At 41.7% G+C, this 15,202-nt stretch overlaps 1 protein-coding gene across 1 annotated transcript; it reads right to left on the bottom strand.

Annotated features, from left to right (window-relative positions):
- Window positions 1–1,843: 1,843 nt before the first annotated feature.
- Window positions 1,844–14,972, bottom strand: ATP6AP1L (ATPase, H+ transporting, lysosomal accessory protein 1-like). Its single transcript, XM_011996469.1, has 4 exons — window positions 14,894–14,972; window positions 10,191–10,242; window positions 7,559–7,799; window positions 1,844–2,442 (listed from the first exon to the last, which is right to left on the bottom strand). The coding sequence occupies exons 1-4, from the start codon at window positions 14,970–14,972 to the stop codon at window positions 2,140–2,142; spliced, it is 675 nt and encodes a 224-aa protein (XP_011851859.1). The 3' UTR covers window positions 1,844–2,139.
- Window positions 14,973–15,202: the final 230 nt, after the last annotated feature.

Raw genomic sequence — 15,202 nt, forward strand, 5'->3', positions numbered from 1 at the left:
AATTTTTAAAAAAATTTTTTTGAACTCCTGGCATCAAGCGATCCTCCTGCCTTGGCTTCCCAAAGTGCTGAGGTTACAGGCATGAGCCACCGCTCTTAGCCTGTCAGAGTTCTTCTGTTTTGTGATCATTATGCTCGTGTTCGTATAAGAGATCCAGCAAAGCTATGAATTTCACCTGCAATGCAGGTAAGCAGTTTGCAGGATTTGACCTGTGTCTGATTTTCTACCATGCTGGCCCTTTGACAAGAGGTAAGGGATCCCTTTAGATCAGTCTTAGAAACTTCCCAGACTGTAAGCCATTGGGCACAGTTAGAAAGAGCCAGCCAAACCTGCAGAGTATCATCCATACTCATGGTGACTATCTATCCCAGTTTCCTTGGCACCATCCCATTTATGTCTGCTATCTGAGAATTGTTAACCACACCATTTTCTCTTTCAAAAGTGTCCTAGTTTGAGCAATACTTTATGTTTACCCTTCAAGTGCCTGTAACCGAGCAAACAACCACTTATAACACCAGTGGATGCTCAAGCGAACCACAGTAAAAATCTGTTTGATTACTGAATACCATTCTCTAAGGCTGACAGTTTCCACTGGTTTAAAGCCAAATGGAGTTGGATAATCAATCATAGATTCGCATTTTCTTGAGTCTGTTCCCTGCAATCCTCTTGGTACTAACAACTACATAAATCAGGATTCTTCATTGCAGACTACAGAATCAACTCTGTTATTAAAACAGAAAGAAATTTACTGTAAAGTATAGGATCTTAGAGAATTCTGAGAGGGCCAGAACCAAACCTACATTCATAGCCAAGAAAATTGCAGCCAAAATAAATGCCCAACATGAGACCGTCCCATCAGAAAACTCGCTGTCATTATCATCTACTGCTTGCCAACTAGGATGGGACTAGACAGCAGACCCATCATGACAGCTGCCCAGAAGATTCTCTTGCTCTGTGTGTGACCCTCCACTGCACATGGTTCCCGTCTGCATTCTAAGTTTTGTGTAGGAGTATGTTCTTGTAGAACCTAGGTCCTGTACCGAACCCTAGCTGGGAAAATGCAATGTCATCTTTATATTTAAGATCTCTTTAAGACAGAAGGCATATTATTAGAGACGCTTTGGTGAGGATGAAGAGTGAATCAATCTTCAGTATCTGCCAAGAGCTGAAAAGGATGCTGAGGAATGCATATGAAAGACAGTGACAGTAAGAACATCAGTGGTAGCTCTAGAATTTCTATTAAGGAGGCATTTAGAGGACACTATCTCATTGGAAGGAAGATCAGGGGATATGTCTCAAAGCTGTGTTTGCATAGCAAGCACACTGTTATTGCTTCGCTCTATTGTTTATTCCAAGTGGACCTATGAGAGCTCACAGAGGTCTAAATCAGACAAATGAGACAACGCTGGTACCTTGACCAGATGGAAAGGTAAAATATGGCCAAGACTATTACCCCTACTTCACAGATGGAGCTGTACTGCTTCTGAACAGCAAAGTAAAGGACAAGAAGGTCCTTAAATAAAGTGCTCTGCCACATGGACTGGAGTCCTCCCTCAACATTTCTGTGAAAGAGAAAAAGACTATTTTTAAAACAAAATTGGGACATAATATCTAGAAATGCAAATTATGTTACAAAATAGTTTAAATTATGAACCTCCAGATAATCTTGGGTTTATTATTTCTATAATTATCACATCCAAACTGGCACAGGCAAGGAGGACCGAGTGTGTTTTCCTTTCTCTGTGTTGCCAATCTTTCTCTCTCTCTCCCTCCATCTCTCCCTCCCTTCCTCCCCTCCTCCTCCTCCTTCTTCTTTTTCTTTCTCTCTCTCTCTTTGTCTTTCTTTTTCCCTACTTGAAATACTCCTTTGTTTTCAGGGTACTTTGAGGCAACTAACAGTCATATTTGTCTTTGTGGGGTCCCTGAGATGCCTTTTTTCATTGCCCTAAGTCTACCTACGTAGGCCAGAGGATGGTTCAAAAAGAATTCATTATATATTTCCTTTTTCTGTTTTTTCTTTTTTTTTTTCTTTTGTAATCAATCCATTTGGTGAAAATCTGTAATTCACAAGTCAAATAGTGTAGAACAGAAACAACTTTCGGAGCCCACTGTGGACGTGGTGGGGGCCAGCCTGTGCTGCTAAACATAGATTTTGCTGATCTGTTGGCTTCTCAGTTCATAGCATTCAGCCCCCTGGCTCCTCAGCAGCTCCTTCTCGTCAGCTGTGTCTCGAGCTTTCAGCTGCGGGAAGTGGGCAGGAGAGGCGATGAGATCGTAGTGCCGGTCCAGATACCGCAGGTAGATGAGCATGTGCAAGGCGTAGGCCAACACCAGCAGCAGGATCAGGGACGTTGCCAGGCCAATCAGAATAGCTGGCGAGAAGGAGGAGGCGCAGTCTTGGGCCTTCGTAAACCGTCCCCCCTTGATGGCAAAACCTTGGATCTGCAGGAGAAAGGAAGGAGCTGAAGTGATACATCCCTTCTCTCCTAGGATCTACTTCCCAGTTGGGCTGGCAGTTCTGGCCCCTAGGTAGCCAAATTTCATATACTGTCACCCTATTTGCTGAATAATTTTACCACACGATTTGACAAATGTGATTGTGCTTATGGGGACAGTGCAACTCAATCTTAAAACAGGACTGACCCAGAAATTCTGGGATGTATGGTTGTCATAACTAGGAGGCTCATGAAATTCAAGACAAATAAAACCTTGATTTCAAGGCTCTGCAAGAAAACCTCTTTTAATCTGATCCTTAGAAATATTCCAATTCATGGAAAAACCACAACTGCTGTGTTGTCTCTAAAATCCAAAGCATACTCAAAATTTTATAAGGCTAGTATAAGTTTCACAAAGACTTTGTGAAAGATTTTGTGCCTTTGATTCTATTGACAGGAATGAGGAAGAGTCTTTGAAGGGGGGTGTCATGATCCTTAATGAGGTAAAAGATAAATAATAATCATAAAAGCTAACACTTATCAAAGGTTTTTGAGTACCATAAACTGCCTTAATTTTTTCAGTATGCAAAGAGCCTATGAGTAAGTTACTATTTCATTCCTACTTTATGGATGAGGAAACTGAGGCACAGAAAAATTAAGTAACTTGCCTAGAGTCACACAACAGTAAATGTTGTGATGGTGTAATTGAAACCTGGGCAGTGGGCGTCAGACTCGCACTTCATAGCTCCTGGTGGGTTCTCTCTCTTCCTCCTCCCTACCCTGTCTCTCTATTGGTTTTACCATACAGACTTCGTCCCATTTCTGGATCCCTCCTTGCATCCTACCCATTACTTTTAATGGCAAAAACCGCAATCACTTTTGCACCAACCAAATAGAAAGAAAAGCTTTCCATTATGTGCAGATGAAATGGTATCATTACTTGAAAGAAAGAGAGGTTCAAATTGAGAACTGGCACTGATATCTAACACTGTCAAAATGAAACAGGGCTACAAAGCAATTACTTTAAAACAAGAGCCATCGCTTGTGGAAGACAGTCCCTTGTCTAGCTGGCTTTAAAAGTATGACCCTACACAGCATTGCCTCATTCAGACACCTACTCAGTTTTTAAAGAGTACATCAGACGACTGAACTATCCATGAGTGCTTTACTGAAAATTCACTTTGATGGCTTAAGTGAGCACTTTGGCATTGTCCCGTGTGTGTTAGAATTATTGAGGCCGCCCATCACTCCATAGACACAAGGGGCCTTGCTCGCCCAACTGTCTGTGCTCTTGATTGAACCCAAAGCAGCTTCTGAAGCGGACTCTTGTTCTGGCTTTGGGGATCCCTGCCCTGCCCCTCCTGTGAAGAGGCAGAGTGACCTTCTCTTTAGACTGGTGCCTGAAGAGTCGAGCTCCGCCATGACAAAAGACGACCTCACTTGATTCTGCAACTCCAGCCAAGGAGAATGTCCTCAGGTTGACTGACACTTAATTCTTTTTTTTTTGAGACAGAGTTTTGCTCTTGTTGCCCAGGCTGGCGTGCAATGGCAGGATTTCAGCGTACTGCAACCTCCACTTTCAGGGCTCAAGCGATTCTCCTGCCTCAGCCTCCCAAGTAGCTGGGATTACAGACGCTTGCCACCATGCCCAGCTAAATTTTGTATTTTTAGTAGAGGCAGGGTTTCACCATGTTGGCCAGGCTAGTCTCAAACTCCTGACCTCAGGTGATCCACCCATCTCGGCCTCCTAAAGTGCTGGGATTACAAGCATGAGCCACCACACCCGGCCAACTGCCACTTAATTCTTAACAAGACTTGGTTGAGAACAGTAAGTGTGGAGAATGCCTGATACACTGTCCACCCATTTCCTGGACTAGAGGTTATACAGACATGCTGTTTCTAGCCCACAGGTGAGTTTTGTTTGACGCAGTGCTCGGAATATCCTGAAAATTTCCTGTGAGAATCCACCAATCTAGCTTCTATTGAAAAGATTCAGCAACACCAGCCCTGCATTCCTACAAAGCAAAAATCAGCACGGTTGAATTTGTAAAATGCTCACTGTGATGAAGGCTACCCTTTGCCACAGTCCCAGCCCAAATCACCAGTTACCCAAGGTACTTGAGTTTGCCACACCAGCCACATCGCTCTATACTCTATTCCCACCATAAGCCAGGCCAGCAGAGCTGCGCATGTGGACAGCAGCCTTTTGTACACATACCTCAGCCACCATCACCACCACCTCCTCTCCACTGGACTGAGTTTGTGTTCTGCCATCTCTTCACATGAAGGGGGTTTCAACAAGGCCCACCTGTCCCCCTGAAAGCCGTGTTTATGGTACGAATGCTCATAAGGATGTACACATCTCACACCACCAGGGATGAATGTGCTCATCCCAAGCACACTGGCAGCAGTCTTAGGGACCCTGTGAACATGTAACTGAGTGTTTCTCATACTGCCTGCTCCAGAACTTCAGAGCCAAATTCCTGTGCCGCCTCCAGTCAGTGCAGACAAATGGTCTCGTGGTTTTGTATATTAACCTCACTGGTGGCTCTAACTGACATTTTCTTCCTTTGTTTTTCCCTGCGCCCACGTCTTTGCTAAATTTTTTGTTTTAATTGTTTATTATAAAATATATATGATGTAAAATTTATCATCTAACCATGTTAAGTGTATACAGTTCAGGGCTATTAAGTACATTCACATTGTTGTGCAACCATTGCTGCCGTCCATCTCCAGAACATTTTCACATCTTGCAATACTGAAACATTACTCCCATTAAATACTAACTGCCCATTCCCTCCTCCCTTCAGTCCCTGGCAACTACTATTCTACTTTCCATCTCGGGGTTTGACAACTGTAAGTACCTCATATAAGTGAAATGATGCAATATTTGTTCTGTTGTGGCTGGCTTATTCCACTTAGCATTATGTCTTCAACGTTCATTTATGTTGTAGCATGTATCCAAATTTCCTTCCTCTTTTTAAATTTAATTTTTTTGAGGCATCTGTCACTCAGGTTGGAGTGCAGTGGTAGAATCTTGGCTCACCGAAGCCTCCACCTCCTGGGCTCAAGCAATCCTCCCACCTCAGCCTCCCAAGTAGCTGGGACTACAGGTGATACCACTATGCCCCCAGTTGATTTCTTTTTTAAAAATTGTTTGTAGAGATGGGGGTCTCACTATGTTGCCTAGGCTGGTCTCAAACTCCTGGGCTCAAGAGTGATCCTCCCGCCTCAGCCTCCCTAAGTGCTGGGTTTAAAGGCATGAGCCACCACTCCCAAATTTTCTTCATTTTTAATGCTGAATAATATTCCACTGTACATATACACTAGGTTTGTCGATCCATTCGTCCACTGATAGACATTCGGGTTGCTTGCACCTTTTGGTTATTGTGAATAATGCTGCCATGAACATAGGTATAAACATAGGTGAAAGCTGTTCAAGTCCCTGCTTTCAATTATTTGGAGTACATAGCCAGAAGTAGAGTTGCTGGATCTCTTGGTGATTGTATGTTTAACTTCTTGAGGAAACTCCATATTATTTGCCACAGCATCCACACCATTTTACATTCCCAACAGCAATGCACAAGAGTTCCAACTTCTCCCTGGCCTTGCCAACACTTATTATTTTCTGTTTGTTTGTTGTTGTTTATAATAGCCATCCTAATGGCTGTGAAATGATTTGCCTATTTTTGAAAGTAATTTTTCATAAGTAGTATTTCCATAAGTCAACTAAGTCATTTCCGGAACAAGTTAGAAGTATAAATCAATCAATTCCCCTGGTCTAATTAGGCGAAATTATTTGTAAAATATTCCTTCTTGTCATTGTATCCTCACTGCCATTTCTGTATATGTGTATATATACACACACACACACACATGTATAAACATACACATACATAATATATATTAATATTTATAAGCATTTTATACATACACACACAAAAGAATCCTTGGAACTAAGCTGTCCAGAATTTGAGTCATGCCTCTACCATTAACTCTATCAGTTATACTCCTTAGAAAAATTATGTGATTATCAGAGATTCAGTCACCTCATTCATAAAAGGACCTTGCAGCATTATGGTAAGTTCTGAAGACAAAGTACATAAAATAACAACCACAGCACCAACACACACGGGACACTCACATGTAGCAATTATTGTTAGTCCACGCCTGGCGCACTACTGAGTGTTTCTACATACCTTAGGCCACGTATTCCTTACATTAACAAAGATAGGTGAGAAATTGAGAGAGGTTAAGTAACTTGCCCTGGTGGCTGAGCAGTAATTTGAAACCAGGTCTGTCTGACTCCAAAATGTGAGCTCCTTCCCTACCCCAAACTGCCTTTCATCCACACCACACTTCTCTACAGAAGCTTGGGAAGGATGGAAGGGAAGAATATGCACATATGAGAATGCCCATATATATCTGGAAAAGGTTGGAATGTGCCCACGAGAGGTACATGCAAAGACCTGCCTACTATTTCAGAGAGTGGCAGGAACAAGCTAAGCTTCATTCACAGGTAAACAGGATAGAGGAACTTGACAGAATGTCTCTCAACCTAAGATTCTGGTAGTGAAAAGGAATCTCTTACACCCCATTCCTTTCTCCAAATACCTTCAAGAAGATCTTTGGGATATTTTTGACTCCCCGCCGAGTCCCTTCCTACTAACTGCCAAAGCTGTCACTCACACTGCAGATATACTTCTTATCTTCCCTGATAGGATCACTGTGCCACTCCCCGAAGGAAATAAAATAATTGTCCACCAATGTCTCTCCCCAGAAGGGCCTCTCATTGCAGGAAGTGTCAGGCCCTGGCTTCACCCACAGCTTCGCTAGGGCTTAGATGGCTGGCATTCCTCACTGATAATTATTAGTGCTGGATAAAGCTGAATGCAAAAGCAAGCCTTGGGTAGGGGGTGGGGGGTACAGGGAGATAAAATTCTCTATCCTATTCCATTTCATACCTTAAAAGGCAAAGGAAAAAACCCACCAATATTCTTTTAAAGGCATCTACTTCTCTTTTCCTTAAGCATCTAGGTTTGTTTCAGGTGTTTTTAAACAAACATTGAGCTCCTTTGGTACCAAAAACGCAGGTGCATTGAGCATAGGTTTTAGTTTATTACCTGGAAATCAATAAGAGTGACCTCCCACAGGCTCGACCCATCATCCGTGTCGCTGGGTAGCAAGAGGGCCTGGTCCCGCGGCAGGTTGCCCACGCGTTGGCAGCGGTAGGAGTAACCGGAGGGAGCATGTATGCCAGTTGGGTTAAAGACTGCTTGGATTGAATTGTTGGAAACGATCTCGACTCGGCGCAAAGTAAACCAGCTCTGGATGGACAACTTGTTGTAATTGGTAAGGATGAATCTGAAAATGGTTATAAAATCAGCATTACTCCTAAAGAACTGTTCCCACATTTACCGGCGCAAGGCATCATCTATGAACAGTACAATGGCGCCCTCTTTCGTCAGGCGGCAGAACGGGCTTGGGGAGAGGCTTCACTTTTGTTGCAGAGCCTCCCCTGGATGGATGGGAAAGAGAAAATGACAGGGCAGGCCCCAAAGTGGACAGTGCAAATTCCTACGAAAGAAAAAAACACAAAGTTTGGGTTTGTTTGTTTTGTTTTTGCTTTTTCAGAATCAACACTTGATTATGGGTTTATTCATCAAAAAATTTGAGAAAAACTTAAATGGACATCAATGAAGAATTTGCTAAATTGTGGTTTAAAATAATGGTAATAGCTCTCTTGATAGCTTCTGAGTTATGTATGTGTATTGTGTTTAACCTGCACTACAACACTATGTGGTAGATAATATCCTTATTCTAAATTCACAGGCAAGGAATCTAAAACACAAAGGGCTTGAATAGGCTCACTGGGAGAGTAAGTGTCAGAGCTGGGCTTCAAATCCAATCTTAACTCTTTCGGAATAGACTGTTTTCCAGCCATGAAAAAAGTCATAATTTACTTGTCATTATCATTTTATTTCAATTTTTAAAAAAATATGTGACTGCATAGAAAAAAATGTCTGGAAGGATGGAGATTAAAACATTAGTAGTGATTGCAAATGGTGTTTAGATTATTGATGATTTTCATTTTCTTCTTTCTGTAGCTCAATATTTTCTGATTTTTCTGTTTTCATTAGTTTTTCTTGTCTCTGTTTGGCTCCTTTGCAAAAAGACCCTAAGACAAGGGTGTGAATATAAGAAATATTCAGAGGAGTTCAGTCATTCAAAATATGTAAAATGGAGAGAAAAGAAATGACAGAGGAAGGGAAGGCAGCTAAAAGAGGCACATTATTAAGCAAGTGTCCAATGTGGACAAGCAGGGCTTCATTGCCGTGATGGAACCTGGGAGCCAGAGTACAGCACATGCTGCTGAGTTATCTCACCTGATGGGGAGGGAGCTGAGGTGTGTGTATGTTTCCTCCAGTCATTGGGCCAGGGACTGGGGACAGTGGGCCAGAGAAAGCTTTTAGGCAAAGAGAGGCTGGGAGTTGAAAGTTCAGCAGGTAGGCTACAGTACTCTCAAAGGGAAAGGACCATGTAGATATTCATGGAGTACTGACAGTGCCTGCTACATACCTCTCTCATCAGAATAAATAATAATAACAACAATAATAATAAAGCTATTTTTCATTTTGGAAAAAAGTAGAATTATGACCAAAAATATTCTCCATTTCTAGATCAAACAGATATGTGTGTTTGGTCACCTTGTGGGGTTCTATTTACTTGTAAAGTTGCTCTGAAAGATGATGGCATATATTTTCTAAATTATGATCAGTGAAACACTAGTCTCCCATGATATGTAGACAAGTGTTCTGAGGAAGAAGGCTCTCCAAAGTTAAACACAGGAAACACTGAGTTAGTCAAAGTTACAAAGTGCAATAGTCTTCCTTAAGATTATTTCTTCTCAGAAACTTTAACATACAAGTTTACACTGTGAATTGCCAAGAGGAAGACATGGTTTAGAGTCGTTCCCAGACACATTTGACCACAGAACCCCCTTTTCATAAAATCTTATAAATATTCTTACAGAGCAGAAGTGTCCCACAGAGCAAAGCTTAAGAAAGACTGCCCTAGCACAATCCTGCTGCTTTTCCAAATAATGTTAAAGACACAACTACTTATCTCCACTAACAAGTTTGTCTTATAGGAAGGGAAGCACTGTATTTTTATAAGAAAAAAATAATAATGCCTTCAAATTGTTCCCCCCACCTCAGGAGCAGTTCCTAACTGCTTGGCTAAAGTCACTGTTGGCAGATGCATCCTTTCATACCTAAACACCAAAAAACTGCAGGCCTCTGTTGATTGTCTGCTGGGGAACGCACATAACGAGGCTTTTTCATTGTAGTTAAATGGTAAAGTGTGATTCGTTATAAGAAGCTATAGAAAATAGTTTCAAACCAGAGCCCCAGTCCTTAGAGCTTTATTTCTATTTTCTTCTTTTCTCAGATGAAAAGGATATTACATTCTCAGGACTGGGAGTTTTCTAAGTCCTTAATGCAGGCGGCATGGGGGGTGGGGGAGAGGGAAGTGATGGGTATTTTGGTAGAAACTTTTAGAAAGAAAGCATCAGTATAGGATCCCATCATATCACAGCACCAACTTCTCAGTGTAATTAGGTTGATGTGGCATGCAATGTGTCACAGTGCTTGGGCATATAGCAAGCCCCTGCTTCACACATGTGGAATGAATACATTTTAGAGAGCTAATCTGAAGTGCTGAAGCTGCGACGCTCTAAAGTGCTGTCCTACCTACCTTATAGCAAGACCTCTGGGGTTTCCAGCATCACCAAGCTTCAAAGACAACCTAAGAAAAGGAAACAACACAGTCTATGAAAAAAAGAATAACCCTAACTTCATATCTACTCAAAAGTTACCTCAAGGTGGGTCACGTAACACCTAACACACAAAATGTATAGAACATTTTTTTAATCTTGAGGTAGGCAATGGTTTCCTGAAAAAAATACAAAAGCATAAACCGTAAAAGAAACAACTGATAAATTGCATTTTACTAAAATCCAAAATTTTTACTCTTCAAAAGACACTGTTTAAGAAAACAAGAAAGGCAAGCCACACAACAGGAGAAAATACTCACAACACGTATACATAAAGAACTTTATCCAGAATACAATAAATAACACTAACAACTCAACAAAAAGACAGCCCAATGTAAAAATCGCAAAAATTGTCAGAAGACTCGAGCATGTTTTAAAGAAAGATATACAAATGGTCAATAAGTACATGAAAAGATGCTCAGGACCATTAGACATTCAGGGAATGTAAAATAAAACCACAATAAAGATAACACAGTACAGGAATCAGAATGGCTAAAACATTTTTTAAACTGACTCTTAAGCTTTTAATAACTACATTTATTCCTATTTTCCTGAGAGTAAACATAAGATTTCCCAGAGCAAAGACAGATGAATCATGACTTACTCATGGGAACAACCATAGTGGTTCCCCCTTCTAATCCAATTCTCCCCCACTAGGCAGCATGAGAAGAGCCAGATGTCACCCTACACATATTGGGATTTGTAATACAGATGAGGAATACCAAAATTATCCATCTGGGAGTTTACATAGGAGAGAGACCGTGGATCCCTTCTCACCTCCCGAGAGAGGGAGACAAACATTTGCTCCCCTAGTGTCAATAAATTCTCCTTAGGAAGAGAAGAGGGATGATTAGTCTTTGAGTGAAAGAGTTTAATTAGCCTTTGGATGGAAGCAAATCGCTCACCATAAGGAGACAAATGGTTGCAGGTCTCATACCCATGGTATGTAAATACATATCTCCAAGGGGAGGATAAGAGAAGCCTCTCTGAGTTTCTAACCCCTGGAATCTCTCTATGGCTTTGAGTTTCATTACCCCTTGATACATGAACACATTACTTTCAAGAGGTAAATCTCTCACTAACTCTAACACTTATCTTTTCACCCAGTTCCCAGTAAAAATTTGTTCAGAAATTCCTAAACATGCAGAAATATAAAAATGCCTTCTCTAGTCTCACTCTGACCATACGAAGTGTTAGTGAGAATGGGAAGCAACTGGAGCTCTCATACAATGCTGGAAAAAAGGAAAAGATGCGGCCACTTAAAAAACAGTTTGGCTGTTTTCTAAAAAGGTAAACATACACATACCATATGATCCAGGCATTCTACTCCTAGTTGGAATGACAGATAAGAGAAATGAAAATACCCGCTGCCACAAAGACTTGTACATGAATGTTTGTAGTGACTTTAGTGGGAAAGTTATGCAAAAAGTGAGAGAAAAACCAAATTTCTATCAACAGGTGAACAGATAAGTTGTGGTACATCTATAATATGGACTACTACTCAGCAATGAAAAGGGAAACACCATTAACACATGCAATAACATGGAAGATTATCAAAATCATTAAGCTAAGTGACAGTGGCTACACTAAAAAAGAGTACACACATGTGATTATATTTATATAAAATTCTAGAATGTGCAAACTAATTGATAATAATAGCAGATCAGTGGTTATCTGGAGATGTGACAGTGGTTGGAAAGATGCATTACTAAGAAACACATAGAAACTTCGGGGCATGATGAAAATGTTTGTTGCCTTTTTTTGTTTTTTGAGACAGGGTCTTGTTCTGTCGCACAGGCTCAGGGGCAGTGGCATAATCTCCACTCACTGCACCCTCCAACTCCCAGGCTCAAGCAATCCTCCCACCTCAGCCTCCTGTGTAGCTGGGACTACAGGCATGCACCACCACACCTGGCTAATTTTTGTATCTTTGGTAAAGACAGGGTTCATCATGTTGGCCAGGCTGGTCCCTAACTCCCAATCTCAGGTGATCTGCCCATCTTGGCCTCCCAAAGTACTGGGATTACAGGTGTGAGCCACTGTGCTCAGCCACGAGGATCTTTAAGTATCAGGTACTGTGCCATCAATTGGGAATACAAAGGAGAAATACAACCTGGAACAAGAGCTGTTCAAAAAGGAGCTCTTTTTACTCTTTCAAGCGCTCTACTCTCACACATGTAAAATGGATTCTGAATTCTTCAGGCTGTAATTGCCTAAATTCCAAATACACACAGATGCTGGGATTATGCTCTATTTGCAGGGCTTTCACTATTTAAAAAGACTTCCGTAGCAAATCCATCTGCCAATAATTTGCCTCTCTCTGAACATTTTGTTTCCAAGAGCTAAAACGTGGTCATCTTTTTTTAATCTGTGCTTTTGACCTTACATGGTTATGTCTTTGTTTCGGTTTGTTATTTCAGCAACTCCCATTCTGCTTCTTGAGATCTTAAGATTTCCTTGCCAGCACAAGGGCATCTGGCTCATCCATGGAATTCACAGGAATCAGCCACTAGGTCTCAGCAGCTGGTCCTTGACACCTCCCTTCCTGGAAGCCTCCTGTTGCCCCTCTTCGGGCAGGCTGTCCAGGATGCCTGCACACTCACCTGTGCAGGACTCCAGCAGGTGGACGCTGCACACTCAGGGCTCACACCCGAATAGAATTCTAAGGCAGTGTCCAAAAAGACAGTCAAGTTCTGCCCAATCTTTAATTTGTGTCCTGTGAGACCCAAAGCTTACTGAAGAAATTTAGACACTGTTTCACTCTAGTTATCACTGGGATGTCAGGAAGGAAAAGAATGCTACTACTATTAATACTCTGAACAGCACTCAACAAGATCTCAAAGTGCTTATGCATATATTTCCTCATGTGTTTTCCACAACCTTGTAAGATAGGGCCAAGAGGAAGAAGATACATGGTCATTTTTAAAGATGTTTTAAAGCCCAGCTCTACGAACATACATACTCCATGACTTTAGCAAGTTTTCTAACCTCTGTCATGATAACTGCCTGTGACTCCGAGAGTTACTGTGAGGAAAAACAGACATGGGCCTATGAAGAGCTCGCACTGTGCCTGGCCCACAGTAAGTGCTCAAGGCCTCATAGCTATAATGAATAGATGCCGTCATCTCCATTTGACAGATGATGATCCTACGTGTCCTGCCTATAAAATCACAAAGCTCTCTGGTAGAACTGGGCCTAGAGGCCAAGTTTTCATTCTTTCTGTCTCTAGGTTCCCAGTAATCACAAGGTCTCTAAAACCCAGCAAAAAAAAAAAAAAAAAAAAAAAAAGCTGTAGGTGGCCGGGCGCGGCAGCTCACACCTGTAATCCCAGCACTTTGGGAGAACACAAGGTGGGCAGACCACCTGAGGTCAGGAGTTCGAGATCAGCATGGCCAACATGGTGAAACCCTGTCTGTCTCTACTAAAAATACAAACAACTAGTCAGGGGTGGTGGCACCTGCCTGTAATCCCAGCTACTCGGGAGGCAGAGGCAGGAGAATCATTTGAACCCGGGAGGCAGAGGTTGCAGTGAGTTGAGATCGTGCCATTGCACTCCAGCTTGGGCAACGAGCGAGACTCTGTCTTTAAAATAAAATAATAAAATAAAATAAAATAAAATAAAAAACAAACAACTGTAGGACCCTGATTTTCTCCCACAAATGCCCTAGGGTCAGGATAAATGGAATCAAGGAGAGCCAGTCAGCCATAGACAGCCAAGATTATCCCCAAGCAGGCAGCCTCTCTCTGTGCAACTGACCACAAATAAAGAGCCCTGTGGGGAATTAATTAGCACCCCAGGAAAAGGTCCTGAGCTCTCAGCATCCCATAGTCTCTTTGATAGTCTTGGATAGTTGAGCTATAACAGGATAAACAAATCTGAGAGGACTCTAGATGCTTCCACTTACAATTCCCTAAATCCCTAATAAAAGATAGTCGTTCTGAACAGCAAGATATTCAGATTTGTAATATGACTTTTAATTGTATATTAATAGAATCCATTTTTACCCATCACCAACAATTTTTAAGTGGGAAGTAAAGTTCAGGAATAAAAGGATGTTTCCAGCCAAAGTACATAAAGTAGAAAAAGAATACACACACACACACGCACACAGTTATGCTTTATATAAAGCACCCTACCCATCTAAACCAAACCAGAACAAATGCAGAGAATCTTCCAAACGGATCTATTTTACCAACAAATGTTGAAAAGAAAGTTTATAGAAAGCAAGCAGGACATGCCAGATTTCCTCTCCCTGGACCAAAATAAATAAAAACAAAAATTTTTGCTTGGATGACTGAAAAGCAGAAAAAAGCATTGGAAATTGATTTGCCCTTCAAACATGTTATTTGTTTAATCTGCTTATCTCAAATCAAAACTAATTATTTCAATCATTTTGAAATGTCCCAAAGAAGTATCTGGAATTTAGCCATTGAAAAGTGCCCTGCACATTTGCAAACAGGCAATATTCCACTATTTCAGCACACTGACACCCCCGCCCCCGCCCCCCACCTCCACAGAGTCAAGCATTTGTCCTGGCTAGTGTGTCACCCACTAGAATGTGCATGACCCTGCTGGGATATGTGATCTCTTCCCTGATAGGATAAAAGTAGTTTAACACCTAATATTTGGAGGTGAGACCAAGCCTGGAATCCTTTGGTGTTTTCAAAATGAGTTTGAGAACCCTCGCTTTCCAAAGTCTCATTTTCTACAAGTTATTCTGACAATTAGCAAAAAGGTTCAGCAGAAAACTGCCAGGAAAATATAACTTTTTTTTTTTTTTTTTTTTGACCGAGTCTCACTCTGTCGCCCAGGCTGGAGTGCAATGATGGGATCTCAGCTCACCGCAACCTCCGCCTCCCAGGTTCAAGCAATTCTCCTGCCTCAGCCTCCTGAGTAGATGGGATTACAGGCACCCGCCACCATGCCTGGCTA

The sequence above is a fragment of the Mandrillus leucophaeus genome, unplaced genomic scaffold, assembly GCF_000951045.1.
Source record: "Mandrillus leucophaeus isolate KB7577 unplaced genomic scaffold, Mleu.le_1.0 Scaffold515, whole genome shotgun sequence".
Classification (NCBI taxonomy): Eukaryota; Metazoa; Chordata; class Mammalia; order Primates; family Cercopithecidae; genus Mandrillus; species Mandrillus leucophaeus.